Source organism: Nicotiana sylvestris, chromosome 6 (genome assembly GCF_000393655.2).
Source record: "Nicotiana sylvestris chromosome 6, ASM39365v2, whole genome shotgun sequence".
Lineage (NCBI taxonomy): Eukaryota > Viridiplantae > Streptophyta > Magnoliopsida > Solanales > Solanaceae > Nicotiana > Nicotiana sylvestris.
In genome coordinates, this window is record NC_091062.1 from 195,008,900 (window position 1) to 195,028,668 (window position 19,769).

Genomic DNA, 19,769 nt, shown 5'->3' on the forward strand with positions numbered 1-19,769 from the left:
CCTTTCATTAAATTCATCAAGCGTGTATGATCGTGCCGTGGCAAAGTACAATTCGCTTAACTTTAGATGACCCTTCTTGAACTTTGCCAATATATTTGTCCAAATATGTCACATGCAAGAATAATGTGGCATGCCGGGATAAATAATAGATGTTTCCTTTATTCCGATTCGAAACAACACACATATTTGGTATTTCACCATATGCATGTTTGAATTGCTCAAAAAATCACTTCCATGATGCGTCATTTTCTGAATCAACAACAACATATGTCAATGGTAATATGGTACCTACATTATGTGGCAAATAGCAATTAATTGGCTATAGGAAAAATGCAGAGGAAGACATATACATACAAACTACAACTTTTCAATAATATATCTACAATAAATCTACAAGTACTACAAAAAACAGACAAGCTACAATATTTCTACAAGATTTCTATAATAAAACTACAATACCTGCTACATCAATTGTACTAGTTGTTAGCATTATTCCCCTGTATGCCGACTTTAAGAAGGTCCCATCAACTACTACAACTGACCTACAATATTCCCAACCACTGATTGACGTACAAATCGCAACAAATGCATATAAGAAGCATTCATCTGCGGTCTTCTTCAATTTAACTACAGATCCCAGATAAGTCTTCTTAAGAATATAAAAATAACTTGGTAATTTGCTGTAGGAGTCAGCAGGATGACCTCTCAAAAACTATAAAGCCTTTTCCTTTGCTCTCCAAGCTTGCATGTAGGTTAGATTCACGTCGTGTTCAGACAACATGTCAGTTTGTATGTCTTTTGGTATGTAAATTGTCTTAGGATCAGAATATTTTGGAATAACCATGCTACCAACTACCATGGCAGTAGGTTTACGTTGTATGAATGTATTGTCCATTAAAGAGTATGTGTGATGGCTGTTGAAATTTCTGACCTTGAACATTGCAGAATCATTTATGCTAGTTGCCTTGAAGTACCATGTACAGTTTTCACCAACACATAACAGCCAGTAACTACAAAATAAATAAAAGTTAAACATTGGTTTAAAATGTAGATTTTAAAAAAAAGACTGTTTTAGCTTAAACGATCACATTATACATTTTATATACAACATAACTACAATTCATCTACAATACTGATAAACATTATCGCAAGAAAAAACTGAAGAAGTAAAAAATTACAAATAAACTACAAAATTAAAAAAATAATGATCTTTGACCATTCATATGTTCATAACTTCTAGCACTAGATCTTTTAACCCTGAATTGGAACTAGTGCATGACAGAATAGTGCTTCATTGCAGTTGCAATTGTTTGCTTGTCCTGGTTTAGTTGTCCTACTTCAATAAAACTTGGTGTACTATCTGTTATTATTATACTTTCATATTCCTCTATAATGGGAGATGTTGGAATATCAAGTAACTTTAGTGTTCCAAACGAACCTGCATGAAGATAAAGATAAATACTGCTATGAACAGTTTGTAGATAATTTGTGGAAACATTGAAATTCTGTATTTCATATTAATTTTTCAAATGATATGTAGTTTTATTGTAGAATAAATGTAGAAATTTGGTAGATATTGTGAAAATACATACTAATATATATATTTACTCTGACATGTAGTTTATTTATAGATAAAATATAGATAAAGTGTAGGACATTGATATACAACCAGAATTTGATAGAAAATATAACAGCACAAACCTGCAACTGTGTTCTCATTGGTGATACTCAATTTCATATTGAAATCGCGAAAGTTATACATAACAAATATGATCCTAAGTTTTTGTTTTCCTTTTTCGTCTCCATGTATACACGAACACCCATATCGTTCCTAATTCCATTGGAGGACAATGCTCGTTGACAATGTATTTGATTTCTATAATTTTTTCGGATGTATCGATCATTAATTGTTGTGCTATTGTAGAAATCAATAGACTATAACTCGCATCATCATCGACTACAATGTTATCGACCTGAAATTCTCTAAATCTCCCATAGCTATCCCAATTCCCATTCAGTTGTAGCATAGTTGGGATTTTGGACATAATTGTGTTTGTTGCAGAAGAATTGTAGAAATTTAGTCGTTTTTGATTTGTGAAATCAGAAAACATATTGAAACACAGTCTATCGCAAAAACAGAGTCGCTAAATTTTGAATCGAAACATCCGATAATTATTAATGCGTGATTTGCGTTGTAAAATATCTGGAAGAATATTTAATTCTCCAATATTAGTGCGCCTAAATAAGGAAGTCTACAGCTACAATGATTTTTTATTTAATGAATTGTCTATATTTTGTAGAAATACTATTAGCATGGCGAGCAATATACAAACTATGAATATATTTGGTAATACTAGTACCTACGAACGTGTGTTGCACGTTAATAATAGCACTTGATAGTTTAAACATTTATTTATACGAAGGAACAATAAAATTTAATTAATGAGAGAAATTTTATGTATAATAATACAACAATCATCTAAATGCCGAAGAATATTATTACATTTGCATAATATATGAATTTAAAATAAAAGGACATCATCAAAACTTATACAAATGATCAATTTTGTCATGTTAGTTAGATAATTATGTATTATTTCCTCTAGTTCACTTTAAGTAATTTTTTGATTGCTTTCACACATATTAAGGAACCTAGTTTTTAGTATTAGTTAACAATGTAATTAACCATATTAACCTTAAAGTGGACCGGAGAGAGTATAGTTTAAAAGTATTTAATGTGATGGTATCTTACCGAACACTTATTTGTTGACGGTGATTTTGTATGTGTATGTTTCCTCCTAATGATTTGGTTGTTCTGCCTTAATCAGAACTCTTGTTGTCGATCTTGATATCCCTTTTCTAAGTGCAACATACAGATTGTTGTAATATAGTTTCTATATACTTGTACTTAGCAAATTTTTGAATGAAAGAATAATAAATTACATTTATCAAAAAAATTGTATAAAGCAAAATATTTGTTCTAAGGCAATTGATGTGAAAAATGCAATTGTTATTACTCCATACATTAAGTAATACTTGAATTCAAAACTATATAATTTGAGAGATAGTTACCAAGTGAAAGAGAGAGATAGATATAATTTGAGAAAGATAGATAAATAATTAAATTAGACAATGAACCTATATGGTGAAAATCATTTGGTGCTAAGTATTTTAAATATTTTTCTTGGTAATAGTTATTGATATCATCTTATGTGAAATCAAAATAAATAAATGCTCTGCTCTCACCAGGAAGCTTGGCCATCAACTTCTAGTTCAAAGCATGTTTATTTCTCCTAAGCTAAGATAATTATTTTTCATGTATTTTTCACAATTTTTATTTTTATTTAATGCTAAAAATATTTTTTTATTAAGTAATCTTCAATAACGCTATCACCATTGGGCTTGACATTCAATTGGTTTGGGAGAAAGACCGATTATCTTTAATTGTATGCTCTTCTTTGTTCTGACAAGAAACAAAATATTACTGGATATCAGATTCATTCACACTCTTATATTTTTTTGTTAGCCTAATCTTTTCAATTTGATGTCGTAAACATGAAGTTATCATGTTGCATTTACAATTTATGTATTTATTAATTTGGAACTATTGATAGTATTTGACATAAATTACTTTCAAAAATTATCTTTTTGCCCAATAATTTCTCGAAGTCCATTATATCTTAAAGCTCATGCCGCCGATGTCGATGGTATGACGCTTCTCCATATGTAGTTTATCCCAGATTAATTTTTCTTTTCTATCGATATAACATATCTTCATTATACTATGATATTTTTATGATGGTTGTGTCGATTATTTAAAGAGGTATATCAAATTTTGAGTGAACCATATGACCTCTTGACAAATTCATTATTGCTATATATACCACTTGTTATTATAGGTAACATTATCATATCTCTTGGTGTTTCAAGTTATGCACAATAAACGAATATTCTTTCGATTCATCCTATCTATCTACAAAGAACAATCCAACAATGTTAGAGTTGTTTGTAATATTGAAAGAGAAAAAGTAAAAAGAATTAGTCTAAGACGATTGAGGTTTAGCTCTAATTTCTTTTTCCCAATTCTAACACAATATTGCGATGTTGTGGAATTGCCACGTGGCCTAGGAGAAAGTTCGTTATTTTTAATTTTAGGACTTTAATGTTACTACTATAGTCACATAACAATTTTATTGGATTTAAAGTTCTAAATTAAGCAAAATCTTAAATATTACTCCCTCCGTCTCATATTAACAATCATGGTTATTAAAAATAGTTATCTCAAATTATTTGTCATTTTAGAAGTTCAAGACAAAATTGATTATCTTTTTTCTTTTTTACCCTTATTAATAATTGTTCTTGAAGATTGGGATAACACATTAATAGAATAAATATTCAATGAAAAAAGATTAATTTTATGACATAAATAAGAGGGAAATAGTCCAATCCTTTTCCTAATTAATATTTCTTAAGAGGTGTGCAAAATTGAAATATGACACATAATATGAGACGAAGGGAGTAATACATTTTTATTCAATACAAATAGTAGTTTTAAAACAATAGCCCTTAGCTTGGAAGTATTTTGATACCTAAGTTTCCGAGAAATCCCCAAAGCCATAAACTTCTTTTTGAATATCAGTTATTACTTGTAATTATTATTTGTTCTCTTTTACTTCTTATTAATGCAACAAATTTTGACATATGTTCTCATTTTTCTCTATTATTCGGTCTAAAACTTTCAGTTTCCAAGTACTATTACTAAGATTAAAAGGAATAATTTAACTTTGTATAACTTGCATAAATATTGTGACTATTACTTCTTTGGTTGAAAATATTTATTTAGCTGATTGTATAAATCGATATATAACTTAAAGTTGTTTAGTTGTATATAACTAATATATAATTTAAAATTGTTTACTCCATTTTTATTTTGGACCGAGGCATAGTTGTTACTGTTATTGTATTAAAAATACTTTATCAATCTTTTTGATTGTGAACAATAAAAAAATCATTTCAAATTAAGATTAAGGATTTTTTTCCTCCCGAAGAAGTAGATTTCTTGGGTAGTCTTTAACTTCAAAAGAAACTATTAGAAGGAAATAGGTCTTATTTTTTTAATTTATAACAAATATTAGAATAATTATCGATTCATCTAAATTTTAAATTATTAATAGTGATTATAATTTTATCTAGCATATATTGTAGCAAAATATAATTAATTTTTCCAATACAGATTATCTTTGAAGAAAAAATACAGCTATTCAATGGTATTGTATCGTTTGTTGACTCAAAAATTTGTTAACTATAATTAGGGTAGTTTTAGTGCCGTTTCATTGGATGGGAGAACTTCAGACAATAAATATTTATTGTCTCTATATAGTTTGGGGAGAAAGCAAAAGTTTTGATATTAAGTTTATAGTATAGTTTTATTCAAAAGGAATAATAATCAAATAAGGAAAGAAATATAAACATAAGTTTAATTGGTTTCAAAATCCTAAATACTAGGAAAATAGTAAAATGACTATTTTGTCTAATATAAAATTTATTTTTAAGGTTATTTTTGTAAATCGACATTGTATTCGTGCTTTCATAATAACTAGTTTCTATGTATGTGTGATGCACGTAAATCTCTATTCCGTTATTTATGTGAAAGAATATATAATTATAATTATTAAGACGATATTAACAAGAAAAATAATCATATCATAATGACGTGGAAAAATTGCAACTATTATTTAAATGTTGAAATCAATTTTACTTACATTAACATAATACTTGATGATTAGATATCGTCTGAGCTACAAAGATTATAAATTTAGTTAAGCTACATAATATTTGTGTCGTATCTTACCTAATACTTGATGTTTTTAGTGTATGTTTTCTTCTATCACTTTGGCCATTTTGCCATCACTCATCACCAGATATCTTGTTGTTGTCATATTGATATCTCTTGAAAGTTCAACATATAATTGTTCATGCGAGAAAACATATTGTGTTATTGTTTAGGCATGTGCTTCATTTATTGTCATTACAAAACAAAAGTGTATTGGAAAGAATATTCTTTATTTTTTGGAGGCGAAAGTTTATTTGGAAATATGGCATTATTGTCAAAACCTGTACCTACCATCTTTATAAATTATGTAAGCCATTTGAGAGATCCAATTATTCAGTAACATAGTGGATGCATTTTTCTTCAAAATCAATCGTCTCTTAAAGACTTTGTTTTTATTCGATTGAAATAAATATCTTTTTGAGAAGCATCCGCATAGCAGCATTGGGCTCTTTATCTTATTGACGATTCTACACGTACAAACATTATATTGAGAATAAAACACGTGATGAATAACATGAGACCAATGTTAATATACACAGTACATATACAAGATATGAATATGTACATCATGATAATAGAAGTCATCTCAAAACAGTTATAACTTTGTCATGATCTCTGCTTTTTTATTATTCCTATCCCACATAAATAAAGTTAAAATTAGAACTGCTATAACTGTAATTTGAAAGGAATCCTTCGCAATTCTAAAACATGTATTTAAGCTATATGATAGTACCGATTCGATTTGGTTTTGGATAATTTACTTGTGAAATAATTTCTATTAGTTTAAATACTTTTCTTTAGCTATGTTGCTTCAACTTTTTCTCCAACTCAAATTCATATTCCTTTCACAATTTACTTTATAGTCCAAGTCTAATATTTTAATTTTGTTCCAAATGAAATTCTTGTTTGAAGGAATAACACAATGTTAATCTGACATGGAGTCAGATACAAAGTCTCAATTGATTTTAGATTCCAAAGGTTATATTGCAATGGTTACGACGAAGCATGTGAAGGAAGAGATATTGTTGTCCAAAAAGAAGCTATTATACAAAGCGTCAGTTATCCAAGAAGATGTAGGCCAAAGATAAAATCCCAAAACAATTTGACCCGAAATTAACTTTGTAGGCTAGGTGTAATTAAATCGGAAAAGAATTCCAACCTTAGGTAATTTACAATTATATCTTTAAATTATACAAATATTCAAAGTTATAAAAGTCAATCAATGTTTCAGTGATATTTTAGTCGTTTAACATTTAACATAAATTATTCGTGCTTTTATAATAATCTAGATATAAATAGATAGATATAGATAATTTCCCGTATGGTACAGGAACGAAAATTTCCCACTAAAATTTACAATGCCAACGGATTAGGACTTTTTTTATATTCACTTACTATGCTATTGGAATTATTTTGTGATTTCCTCTTTCTACAAAAATAATCTCCTTGCTATAATTACGCTTGTTCTCACATAAATTTATCAATTCTAATTTCTAACAATAATAAGATCAAGATCCTTTCCACCACTAGCTCATGAACTTCATAATTCTAAACCTCCCTCTTCTTTCTTATTCCTTTCTTTCCACAAAATAAAATTTCAACCAACTGTTTGGGGTCCCTCTTCCTTACATGTAAGGAACAGGTACAATTTCAGCTCCTCCCTTCAACTAAATTTTTTTTTCTTTATTTGGTAGTTAAAAGCTTCTTGATTGTCTTTTTTGTAAAATTTGAGTTATTTTTCTTGATGATAAAAAACAATAATGTATCTATTATTTCTATGATAATATTCTTTTATTTTGGTTGAATATTGCTAACACCTTTGCTACTTGCATGTATGTCTCAATGGTATGATTTATTTATAGCCCTCTCATCCAAGCCATATTCATCCTTTCAATTTTTAGATTTTATTTTTTCAATATATAATCTGATTTTAAGGGTAAGCTAAAGAAGGGGAGGACAATTGGGAGATATAGTTCTTGGAATATAAACTTTTTATCGTTTAGATGAAGGGAATTATAGAATATTTTACTGTCGGGATGTCATGAACAAGCAAGAATATAAATTTTATGTCAAAAATGGATAAGTTGATTAAATCTTAATACAGAAACATCTGTGCTAGATCGATGTTCTCAGCCTCGATAATACAACAACAAACCCAGTGTAATCCCACAAAGTGGGGTTTGAAGGTAGAGGTGTTGTTTTCGATAAAGTTAGTGATAATTTTGAGCACTGGAATATTTCAATTTATTGTTTATTAGGTGATGACAGTTGTAAATCCTCCAGTTTATCTTAGCTACTGTAGGTTATGAATATTAAGTTATTAACTATGTATAATTTTCCTCTTTATCAGCATTTTATGACAGAATGTAGACTTAAGTCATACAAGGCAATGGATGAAAAAGCATCCCCACCTGATCTTCACCAGTTAACATGTCCTTGTTTCTATCTATTTAGGACGCCAAACTTGTGAGGTTGACGATTCAAACAACACTCGGCTACTTCTTGCTTTCAAGTCCTGGTGAGTAGTACTCTTTGTTTTGGATCTTTTAGAAGTAAAAAGAAAACAATCACAACAAAAAATATTCTTAGTATTATTGTAATATTGGGTTTGGATGAGTCTAAATGGAGCAACATGGATAGTGAGGATTCATATAGCGGCCCCCAACTTTCTTGTGATTTAGGCGTAGTTGTTGTTTTTCTGTAAACAGAAAAACAATCACAATAAGTTTTTTTTGTTGCTTACTCTGAACCCTTTATATCATAATCTGCAGGGTGTTGGTTTGTGATTTCATTTCCTTCTCTTAGCACAATGGCTGATATGTCTTGTGGTATACCTGAAAACCTGGAGAAAATTGAGCGTGTAGTCAGTCGTGTAAGAAGGAATTCAACCGGTAGCCTAGGATTTGAAATGGGTGGATCCAAGGTCTTGTCACGTTATCTTGGCGTTCCAACAGGTTCGTGTCACGATATGTGCAAGTCTGGTTTTGAACATGATTCTCCAACAAAGGCAAGGATTCCCCGGCCCACAAGATGTGGAGCAACATTAGGAAAAATTCCAGAAAGGAAGAAACTACCAAGCTCAACTAAACAATCTTCAGAAATCAAGAGCCAAAAAAAATGCCAAGTCAATGGACAGGAAATCCCAACATCCACCAAAAGAGCAGATGCTTTTGTAAATTATCAATGTGATTCCAAGCTGAAGCCTTTAGAAGAAAGTGCATCAAGAAGACATCACAGAAGATACAGCGACATCTTTATACCGGGTAGGTCTTCAAAACTTCACGAGTCTTTATCGGAAGGATCAAGCAGTAGACAAAACCACAGCTGTAAAATGGACAAGGACGGTGGATCCTCCGAGCTAAGCAAGAAAAAGAGTGTTGTTAACTCAACTGTTTCATTGTCTCCAAAATCTTCAGTGAAGAAGGTATCAAGCACAACATCCACTAACAACTCCCCAAGAAAAGCATCTCAACTTAACAGTAGGACTAATCTTACACCAAGCAAGACTGCGCAAATCAATCATGAAAATGTTCCAAAGAAGACATTGTATCTTAGAGAATCAAAGAATAAAAGCCACACTGCAGGGATTTATCAGGAAAATAGTAATGTCAAAGAATCCTCTTTGGATCGAGATAGTCCAACACGAGGTAAGACGGCTTCATCACCATTTTGCACCCCATCCTCTCCTCAATCTTCAGGTGGCAGTAGCTCAAGAAACATTGGTACCACCCAATCTTCCATTTCCTCATCTTCATTGGTGTCGCTACCATCAACTTCAGCCAATGAGTCTTTTAACAGTGATGTAACAGACGTTAGCACCAGACAAACTGGAAATACAAACCAGAAGCAAGGCATAAAACCTCAAAGGAGGGCTGGACAAGTTGGCCTAGAAAATGAAGATTGCAGTCCTAAGATGCTCAAGTTCAAAAAGGGAAAGACAACTGATTCCCAGTCTGAGAAAGACAGTAGTCCAAGGAGACTAAAATATAGGCAAGTCTCCGTTCAAGATCATGAGCGCGAAAATGAAAGTGGTGATCTTAGAGGAAAAGGCTTGAAAAGATGTATTGCCGATGACCATTCAGGTACTGCTAAAGACAATGTTTTGAAAGTAAATCTTCGGTCCCAGGCTATAGAAGACATGAAAGAAGCTCCAAGTTTGTTCAACAATGTGATTGAAGTTACTGCAAGCAAGCTTGCCGAGACCAGGAGAAGCAAGGTCAAGGCTTTGGTGGGCGCTTTTGAAACTATAATTTCCCTTCAGCATCCAAAATCCTCTCCAGCAATTGGGAGATCATAAACTTCCTTTTCTCTTTTTGACACAAGGAGTCTGCGAGGGAGGTGCAGGAATTTAAGCAGTATTTGTATGATACTAATACGTTGTTACTGTCATTGTGACTATATTACTTTAGCTAGTTATAGGGATTGATCACTCAAATTTGATTTCTGATCGAGTTAATGAGTGCTTAGGACAGTCAATTTGGTTGAGTCTTAAGACATTCTTGGATGAGTAACTCACCCATGTATGCTTTCAGTAGCTGAGGCACTTGTTAGCGTATTAACTCTTAACATCAAGTACTGGATTTTATTCTGCATAAAAGCATAGTCCAAATTTTTCTGTTGAGGGGCACATGCTGTTATTTGCTTCTTAGTCTTGAACTCTATATGTCTAAAGAGGGAATGTTTACCGGTTATTACTAGTCCAACGAAAGAGTTTCTGTTGTTATTCTAAATTTTTATTCCTGTAAGAATTTGGTCCAGAAATTTAGCAGGATGACTCTGAAGCCAAGTAGAAATCAACATGTTGAATCCTGTTTATCAAACATTTTATGTAACTTTACAAGATAGGAAAAAGAAAAAGAAATTCCATCAATAAGCAGAACATAATTAACTGCTTGCAGTAGTAAAAGTTTCACTCTATTTTAAAAATTAAGAGTTTTGCTTCATTTCATCTCCCGTTAAAGAGTCCGCTAAAAACCACACTGTCTCCTCCTAATGATGCCTCCCATTCTGTGGAGGAGATCCTGATTTGAGATAATGCAACAACCACCTCACGCATTTCTGGTCTGTTAATTGCATTTTCACTTAGGCACCAATCTGCAATTTCTCCCATCTGTAGAGTAATCAGAAAGTAAATGTCAGCTCTAAATTCATAGTTTACTGGCTTTATAAAAGGCGTAAGAGACTTGAACATCAAGATATATTTAGATGGCCAACCTTGTATACATCTTCCAAGGGATAGCATCCCTTTATATTTCCATCTATAAAGGATTCCAATGCTGACTCTGGATCCTCATCTTGGAATATTTCTTGAATCTGACCATTCAGCGGACACACTCTTTCGTTAGTGAAAGACTAACTATGGTGAAACAAACATAGGCCTATATAAACTTAAGCTGTAACAAGCAAGACAGTTATCTCCTGACATCTCAGTTATTCTTGTTTTAGGTTCTTTTTGTTTTTTCATATAAAAATTGCTATTCCATCATGTTCTAAAAGATGTCAATTTTCTCTGCTAGTCATTGATGTGATTGTGTTTCATTCTCTCTGCTAAATGGTTGACTTACAATTGAGATGAGTGATTTCATCTTGTTAGGATCTCCATTTTCGCGAATGAGTGCCCGTTTGCCAGTTATTAGTTCTGCAAGAACTACTCCAAATGCAAAAACATCTGTTTTGGTAGTTATCTGCAGCTCTTTCACAGATCTGTAACAGATATGAGACATCAAATGGATTTGATATTGCTAGACAATATGGCATTCTGTTGTTAAAGACACAAAAGAGACTCACAAGAATGTGTAAATTCAGATTCTTACTCAGGGGGAAGATATCCTGGTGTTCCAACTAGGCGAGTCACTAAGAATTCATCTTCATTGGTTCGACCAACTAGTTTCGCCAGACCAAAATCTGCAACCTATAAGAGAAAAACTTTGTTGGATGTATATTTAATGAAAACTATAAGAAGTTCTAGTCCATTTCTGATGAAAAAGATATAGTACAAGTTTTAAATGTGATATCCGTGTACTTGAAGGAGGAGTCGAAAGAAGGCACCTTAGCTCTCATGGCTTCGTCAAGTAGAATGTTGCTCGTTTTTATATCACGATGAACATACCGAGATTTTGTATGGTCATGGATATACTCAATACCCCTTGCAGTATCTACAGCTATCTGTGTTCTTGTAGTCCAACTTAGAGGCTTATGACCTGGTTCACAACAAAGTTGATATAAGCTAACTAATTATTCTGCATAATTTTTCTTTTTGGTTTTCAAAATCTTAGTTTTCGATGTGCTTTACAGGGTTATAACTTATACAGTTTGTGAACTTCAGTTATACTACATGTCACATTAAATCTTGTATCAAGATGAGGTCAAAGGTTGAATTTACATGTTATAAAGAGTACCTTTTAGCATTGGTTGATGAAGATGTTCATTGAGAGAACCATTTGGGATATACTCATAAACCAAGTAGAGGTGATCATCCCCACTGGCATAACCCAACAACTCCACCTACAGGATGAAACTCTTCATAAATTCTGGATCTTCAAAAAAAGTAAAAAGGGCATCCCGGTGCACTAAGCTTCCGCTATGCGCGGGGTCCAGGGAAGGGCCGGACTATAAGAGTCTATGTACGCAGCCTCACCCTGCATTTCTGCAAGAGGCTGTTTCCACTGCTTGAACTCGCGACCTCCTGGTCACATGGCGACAACTTTACCAGTTATGCCAAAAGTAAGTACCTAACAATTTGATTTACTTACCACATTTATGTGGTGGATCTTGCATAAGACTTTGAGCTCTGCAATAAACTCCTTGGACTTGTTAGACCTCATCTTTTTTATTGCAACTTCCTAGTATCAGTGTGGTAATTGCCTTTTAAATACATCTGACCAGCAAAAATGAAGAAATAAAAACAAAAGGAATTGCTATATATATACCTGCTTCCCAATTGTCCCATAGTATACACTCCCATATCCACCTTGTCCAATTATCCTAGACTCGTCAAAATCACACGTAGCTTCTGCAATTTCTTCAAGACTGTATATTACTGGCCTTTCAGATTCAAAAACTGGAATGTCTGCAGAGTTGAATCAATTGATTTTGTTAATTTTTCTATAATTCAATCTTCTCATGTTATCATAACAAATTGACAAACAGTAATCAAACCTTCAGTTTGATCTTTGTACATGTACTGCTTCTGCAAAGACATGGTTTTGTTAGTACTTAAGCTTTTATAAATAGCTGCACGATCTTCCTTGGCGCGTTTTTGCAATCTGTTTCTCCTGATAATAAATATCATAACAGTACACATTGAAAGTACTGTCACAGCTGATAATATTCCAACTAGTATCGTCCATTTGTGCGCCTTGTGCTTCTTTCCTGCTGAATGATGGGGAAATGAGGCAGTGAAAAGTCAATTTCTATGTAATAATTGTAGATATAACTAAAGTATAGGAGCCTTCGCATAACTGGTAAAGTTGATGACATGTGATCAGGGGATCGTGGGTTCGAGCTATGGAAACAGCCTCTTGCAGAGATGCAGGGTAAGGCTGCGCATAATAGATCCTTGTGGTTCATCCCTTCCCCTGACCCCGCGCATAGCGGGAGCTTAGTGTACCAGACTGACCTTTTAATTGTAGATATAACTAACCTGTACTTGGTAGAGGAACTCCATTTTTGTACATGGGCACATATAAAAGCCATCCAATATCTACAAATTGTGGACTTGCCAAGGAAGGATTCAACTTCTCAATGTCACTAACTTGAGAAGTAAGTAAATCTCCAATACTTGATAGCGTATCGCGCTGCTGAACAGTATATGTCACTACAGTTTTCTGGTCATCTTCTACACATCCACACAATAGATGCATAGTTACTACATCCTCAGCTTTGTAACTTTCTTCTTCTCCACCAACTTTCCAAGCCTGGCCACTATAAATATCATTAGAAACATTTGCAAATGTATCCAGTAGCTGCAGCTTATAACTTGTGTCATAGAAATATCCAACAGTTCCATTAACATCTTTACAAGTACAAGGTACAGTTACTAGGTAGTCTTGTCTGTCATCGTAGCTAATCGGCTTAATTGCTGATACATTAACTGAGTAAAACTTGGTGATATTCTGTTTTGACAGGCCATTATGCTGATAGAGGAACGCGCTGCACGTCTTGATGTGATCCGAGCATGGAAAAGGGTAGATATTAGTTAACTGTGTAGGTGCACCAGAAGCCAAATTTCTTGTAATTTTAGGGGAAATCAGAGGAAACAGGAAATAAAGAATAAGGATGCAACCCCAAGAAGCCATAAGTTTTGGAGTGAAATGAAATGAAAGCATATCAGATCAAGAAAATCATGATCATGATCATGATATTCTAAGTGAGTATTTCCTCTTTGTCATAGCTTATTTGTTGCTTCGTCCTTGACGTATAATACATAACATAATGCTTCTTAGTTATATTCTGATTATCTTTTCAAATAGTAAACTACCATATATTGAAACATAGTATTGTATCATATTGTATATTACAATGTCTGTTTCAGGATACTGCATCAGTTGGAATTTTTGGTTTTTAATATTCTACTGCTTACAATGCATACTTGCCGATTTTTACAATGAACAAATGGAAATATATGAGACTCTAGAAGTAATGTTACTGCTACTATTTTTTTGGGAAAATGACACTGAATAGCCGCTTTCAAAATAATAGCCGAAAAAATGTACTCCTATATTTTTTGTATAATTTTTTGCATGTATATACCTTCTGTATGTTATATAATTATACAAAATTTATTACATATTTTCGGCTATTGAATGTAAAAAAATTTTGGCGCGGGCTAAAAGTGAAAATTTGCTCCAGAGCAAATTGCTTTGAAGGCTAAATTACAAGTTTTATTGTAAGCTATTTAAACCAATGCAGTGGAGGTGGAGTTTCCGAGAAGTTTTATTTTGTGTCTCATACAACTTACACTAGTTATATGAGGCTCCTTTTTGTCTCACAAATTTGTGGACCCCAATCTTACACTTTTGGATCCACAGAAATCTGGGTCCACAAAACTGTGAGACAAAAAAGTTGTCTCATACAACTAGTGTCAGTTGTATGAGACACAAAATAAAATTTTCCTCCAAGTGAGAAGGCCAATTCATTTAGAATTGGATAGAACATTTCATGAAAATGAAAAATTATCTGAAATAATCAAATAAATACTCATTTCATTACAATGTATATGAGCGGAAGCAATTCTGTCTTTAATTTACAAAGGATTTAACAGAACCAATTGCTTTTTCTCAGATCATGTATACCTATGAAAAAACCTACAAATGGCGCAAAAATAATAGATCTCACCTACTCTATAGTCCGTACTCATTAACTCAAAATTCATATCCATCTTTGTAGATGACACTTTTTTTGTTTGAAAGTCTCAAAGTTTCTGACACCAATTACACTAATAACACTAGTCTATACAACTTTCAATAATTCAAACTCATTTAGCTCTTCACTTTCTAAAATATCACTTTTCTATTATTAATATCTTTTAATTTTTTTGTACCAATGGTCTTTCGGAAACAACTTCTCTATTTTCATGGTAGGGGTAAGGTCTGTGTTGACACTATATAATACCTAACTCAAATTAGCAAATCAAGTCTGTGTCTAACCAAACGTGTCTTATAAAAATGAGATCTTAGTATATGAAAAGAGAGAAATTTACATTGTCTTTTTTAACCTCACCAGCATACCCCGCTCCTAAAACATGACTGATTCAAAGCCCAGGCGGATGTAGCCTAGAGTCTATTGAACCCATATTTGACACTAAGTATAAATATATATATATAAAAAACTTATTAAAATCTTAACAAATATTAGATCTAAACTCATAGTTTTATCAGTATATTGAGTTTAGTGAAAGTTTGAACTCATTGAATTTAAATCCTGAATTCGTCTCTGATTCGAAGAATTAACTTTTGTAAATTTTAATTTGAAGGAGCATAACTCTGACCTTAAGCTCTAATCCTCCTTAACATACATACATATATATATATATAACCATCGCCTGTTGCAACATTGAGCTTACTATATTAATGAAGACTAAAGAATACCAAAGTCAAACATAAGTACTCAATATTTGTGGAACATTTGGTGGACTTTCTTGATACCGGCGAACCAAATAACCTTGGCTTTAAGGAGATGAATGCAAAATCATATGGAGGTAGCAGTTAAGTCATCGTTAATCATATGCCGGCCAACTATTTATGATTACGTTATATATACTATCTAATTTTCTTGGAGTCTACTGTCTAGTGCTGAAGAGCACCAAAAGAATCCCCTCTTGGCATCTTAAGGTTGTTTATGTGTTTGACCAAAGAGTGTTAAATTTTTTGCTAAACTAATTAATGATGAAATAGCGGATAAATCTTAGTTAAATATAATAAAATCTAGACAAAACATGGGACAGATCCGTGGAATGAGATCATGTTTAAGAGTAACGAAGATCAGTCATGTGTTCAATGATTATCAATTAATATTGTAATAAGAACATGCAATAAATGTAGACAATGTCAACAAATATAATAAAGAGGAATTTATCACCCAAATGTTAGATGGTTCCGGTGATTCTCCTTCCTGGCAGCAACGTGGGACAAAGGTAATGAAGATGGATAAGGAATCTTTGGATCTTGTTCACAAAAAATGAATAACGTGTGTGGAGCTCAAGAATCAGTGAACAAGACAATACTTGTATATTCTCTTTTGTCAACTCTTTACAAAAGTGCTCTTATCAAGAAGTCAAGATCCCCCTATTTGTTCTCTATCTCTTCCTATTTATAAGGGATATTATAAAGAAATCCTAAAAAGTACAAAATAGGGAATATTTAAAGGAATATTCCTTGTATCCATTTCTAAACCTATCCTACCGTTATTTTTTTTACTTCAGTTGCTCGTCCTTGACAATAATCCCTCTAAGGGAGACTCCCTGCTATTATGCCATGGTCGACCCCGTCCTCGACCCTGTTTGTCTACCGTTATCAAGTCACCAAATTTAGACCAATCCAGTTAGTCCATCCACTTGTTGAGGTCGTGATCTTGCACTCCCTCGGTAAACGGACCTGGTCTGCACCTGTTTAAAACAAATTTGGTCGTGTTGATTAAGTCGAATTGACCGAGGTCGAGAATACGGCGTAGCCAGCGAGGCTGCAGTTGGTGTGGCTAACGTGGGGTGACATCATGGCCACACGCGTCATCATTACGCGTCTTCCCGATGCAGCGTATGTGTGTCTGTCGCTTTGACTTTGGTGCCATTGACGGTCCTTTGCTCTGATTCTTGTGCCAAGGTCGAAGAATTGAATCGTGCTAAGAAAGGCAGAATGACCGCTATGGCTGAAGCGACGGACCTAGAAGATACCTCCGCGTTTGCAGGTTCGAGCGGGCTAATGAGGTGGAAACATCAGCACTTAAGGTGGCGAGGTTAGAAGAACGGATCCAGGGTTTGGAGGCGGAGTTGTCTGGTTTAAACGAGCATGTCGTTGTCTTGAGGGCCGAGGAGGCGCAATGGCGATCACATCCATCCACATCTCATACTTTTGCTGATCCCGGTGCGCTGCGAGAGTTGTATGAGATGTGGGTTCATGTCGAGGCTTAACTTGACATGTATAAATCTTTGAAGGCTGTCAGGAAAGTTTCCGAAACAGATCTTGAGGGCGTCCGTGTCAAGGCACGTGCAGCCCGTGAAGCTTGTGGTTACGACCCCGTACGCCTGGCGAGGATGAGGATGATGACGACACGGATAGGCTTGCCTCTGATCCTTGGTACGATGATGAGTACGTCGATGGGGATGATATGGTGTGAAGCTGTTGTACTTAGTTTTTGTTTAGCTTGACTATTATTGTGAGGGCGTCTTTGAGCCCTTTATAAAAAGGGATGTAATTTGATAGTTGAAATGGAATAGTTTCCTTTTTGTTATGTATTTCTTGATTCCCGTTCCTTTTTCTTTTTGCTATGTAGGGAAGCCCCTGATTTCTCGATTGTTTGTATATGGTTGATAATGGTTGAGTCGAACATAGACAGACCTGATGTTTAATTTAGCTCGGATAAGATCGAGGTTTGATGAGGTCGAACATTGAACAATTCGAGCGAGGTCTAATATTAAGTAATTCAAGCGAGGTCGAATGTAAGATAATTCGAGCGAGTTCGAATGTAAAATAATTCGAACGAGGTCAAATGTAAGATAATTCGAGCGAGGTCGAATGTAAAATAATTTGAGCGAGGTTGAATGTAAAATAATTAGAGCGAGGTCGAATGTAAGATAATTCGAGAGAGGTCGAATTTAAGATAATTCGAGCGAGGTCGAATGTAATATAATTCAAGCGAGGTCGAATGTAAAATAATTCGAGTGAGGTCAAGTGTAAGATAATTCTAGTAAGGTCGAATATGAAGTAATTCGAGCGAGGTCGAAAGTGAAGTAATTTAAAATAATTCTAACGAGGTCGAATGTAAGATAATTTGAGCGAGGTCGAACGTAAAATAATTCGATCGAGGTCGAATGTAAAATAATTTGAACGAGGTCGAATGTAAGATAATTCGAGAGAGGTCGAATGTGAATTAATTCGAGTGAGGTTGAATATAAAATAATTCGAACGAGGTCGAATGTAAGATAATCCGAGCGAGGTTGAATGTAAAATAATTCGAGTGAGGTAGAATGTAAAATAATTCGAGCAAGGTCGAATGTAAGATGTAAAGTGACTTGGTGGAGTGCAAAAATGCTACTTTGTTTCATTCGTTGGAGAATATTGCATATTTCTGTTTGCTCCATATATATAATGGAGGTTCCAGTGTACCTAGTCCCTTCATCGTTAGGCCTGGAGAAGTAGTCGGTACGCGGGGAAATGAATTATACTTGAACTTCGAGACGTCCCCTTCATCGCCTCATTAAAATCCTCTCCAAGAAAACCCAATTGGGACAAAATCCGGGTGAGGGAAAAAGAGTACGACTTGGAGGGCGTCCGTTCTCAGAAGTTGAAGTATTTGAAGTGGGCAATGTTCCAATTGTTTTGTAATAGCTTTCCCTCCATTGTTTCTAATTGGAATGATCCTTTGTTTGCTGCTGTCGTGATTTTGTATGGCCCATCCCAATTGGTTCCTAGTTTACCTTCTCTTGAACCTTTGTTTGCCTGTGTTTTGGCCTTGAGTACATAGTCCCCAACTTTGAGTGGTCATACTTTGGCTTTTTTGTTATAGTACCGTTCTGCTTGTTGTTTGTAGGCTATCATTCTTATGTAAGCCATGTCTCTTTGCTCCTATGCTTTGTCGAGGTCTTGTTTCTTGTTCGCGTCGTTGCTTGGTCCACTTTCATTGGAGTATCTCAAACTAGGTTCCCTGACCTCGACTGGTATCATGGATTTAGTCCCATAGACTAGTGAATATGGCGTTTCTCCTATACTTGTTTTTGGCGTGGTGTGATATGCCCACAGTACTTCTGGTAGCAATTCCGGCCATAGCCCCTTGGCGTCCTCCATCTTTTTCTTCAAGATGTTTATTATTATTTTGTTGGAGGATTCGGCTTGGCCATTTTCAATAGGGTGAAATGGCGTGGAGAGTATTCGCTTGATATGCCATTTTTCAAAAAATTCGACGGTTTTTTTTCCGGTGAATTGGGGTCCGTTGTCACAGCTAATTTCTTTGGAGATGCCAAAATGACATATGATGTTTTTTCATATGAATGTGATAACTTCATGTTCGCATATTTGGGCGAACGCACCTGCTTCTACCCACTTGGAAAATAGTCAGTTAAAACCAAAGAAATTGTATATTACCTCGCCCTGCTGGAAGGGGTCCTACAATGTCCATTCCCCATTTAATGAACGACCATGGTAATGTAACCGAGTGGAGATGCTCGCCTGCTTGGTGTATCATGGGAGCGTATTTCTGGCACTGCTCGCATTTCTTGACGTAG

At 34.1% G+C, this 19,769-nt stretch overlaps 2 protein-coding genes across 2 annotated transcripts; one reads left to right on the top strand and one right to left on the bottom strand.

Annotated features, from left to right (window-relative positions):
• Window positions 1-7,386: 7,386 nt before the first annotated feature.
• On the top strand, window positions 7,387-10,532 carry LOC104247498 (suppressor protein SRP40). Its single transcript, XM_009803527.2, has 3 exons — window positions 7,387-7,475; window positions 8,288-8,351; window positions 8,605-10,532. Exon 3 carries the CDS (start codon window positions 8,643-8,645, stop codon window positions 10,128-10,130), a length of 1,488 nt encoding a protein of 495 aa, XP_009801829.1. The 5' UTR covers window positions 7,387-7,475; window positions 8,288-8,351; window positions 8,605-8,642; the 3' UTR covers window positions 10,131-10,532.
• A 246-nt stretch (window positions 10,533-10,778) lies between these two features.
• Window positions 10,779-14,130, bottom strand: LOC104247507 (lysM domain receptor-like kinase 3). The gene is made up of 10 exons (XM_070149809.1): window positions 13,476-14,130; window positions 12,992-13,204; window positions 12,763-12,902; window positions 12,586-12,675; window positions 12,232-12,337; window positions 11,882-12,033; window positions 11,647-11,744; window positions 11,398-11,536; window positions 11,048-11,146; window positions 10,779-10,943 (listed from the first exon to the last, which is right to left on the bottom strand). The coding sequence occupies exons 1-10, from the start codon at window positions 14,128-14,130 to the stop codon at window positions 10,779-10,781; spliced, it is 1,857 nt and encodes a 618-aa protein (XP_070005910.1).
• Between the last annotated feature and the right edge of the window lie 5,639 nt (window positions 14,131-19,769).

Coding starts and splice junctions, on each gene's coding strand:
- LOC104247498 (XM_009803527.2), top strand. CDS start 8,643: ATGGCTGATATGTCTTGTGGTATACCTGAAAACCTGGAGAAAATTGAG.
- LOC104247507 (XM_070149809.1), bottom strand. CDS start 14,130: ATGGCTTCTTGGGGTTGCATCCTTATTCTTTATTTCCTGTTTCCTCTG. Junction 12,903..12,991: donor GTACAAAGATCAAACTGAAG/GTTTGATTACTG, acceptor TCAACTCTGCAG/ACATTCCAGTTTTTGAATCT. Junction 12,338..12,585: donor AGATCCACCACATAAATGTG/GTAAGTAAATCA, acceptor TTCATCCTGTAG/GTGGAGTTGTTGGGTTATGC.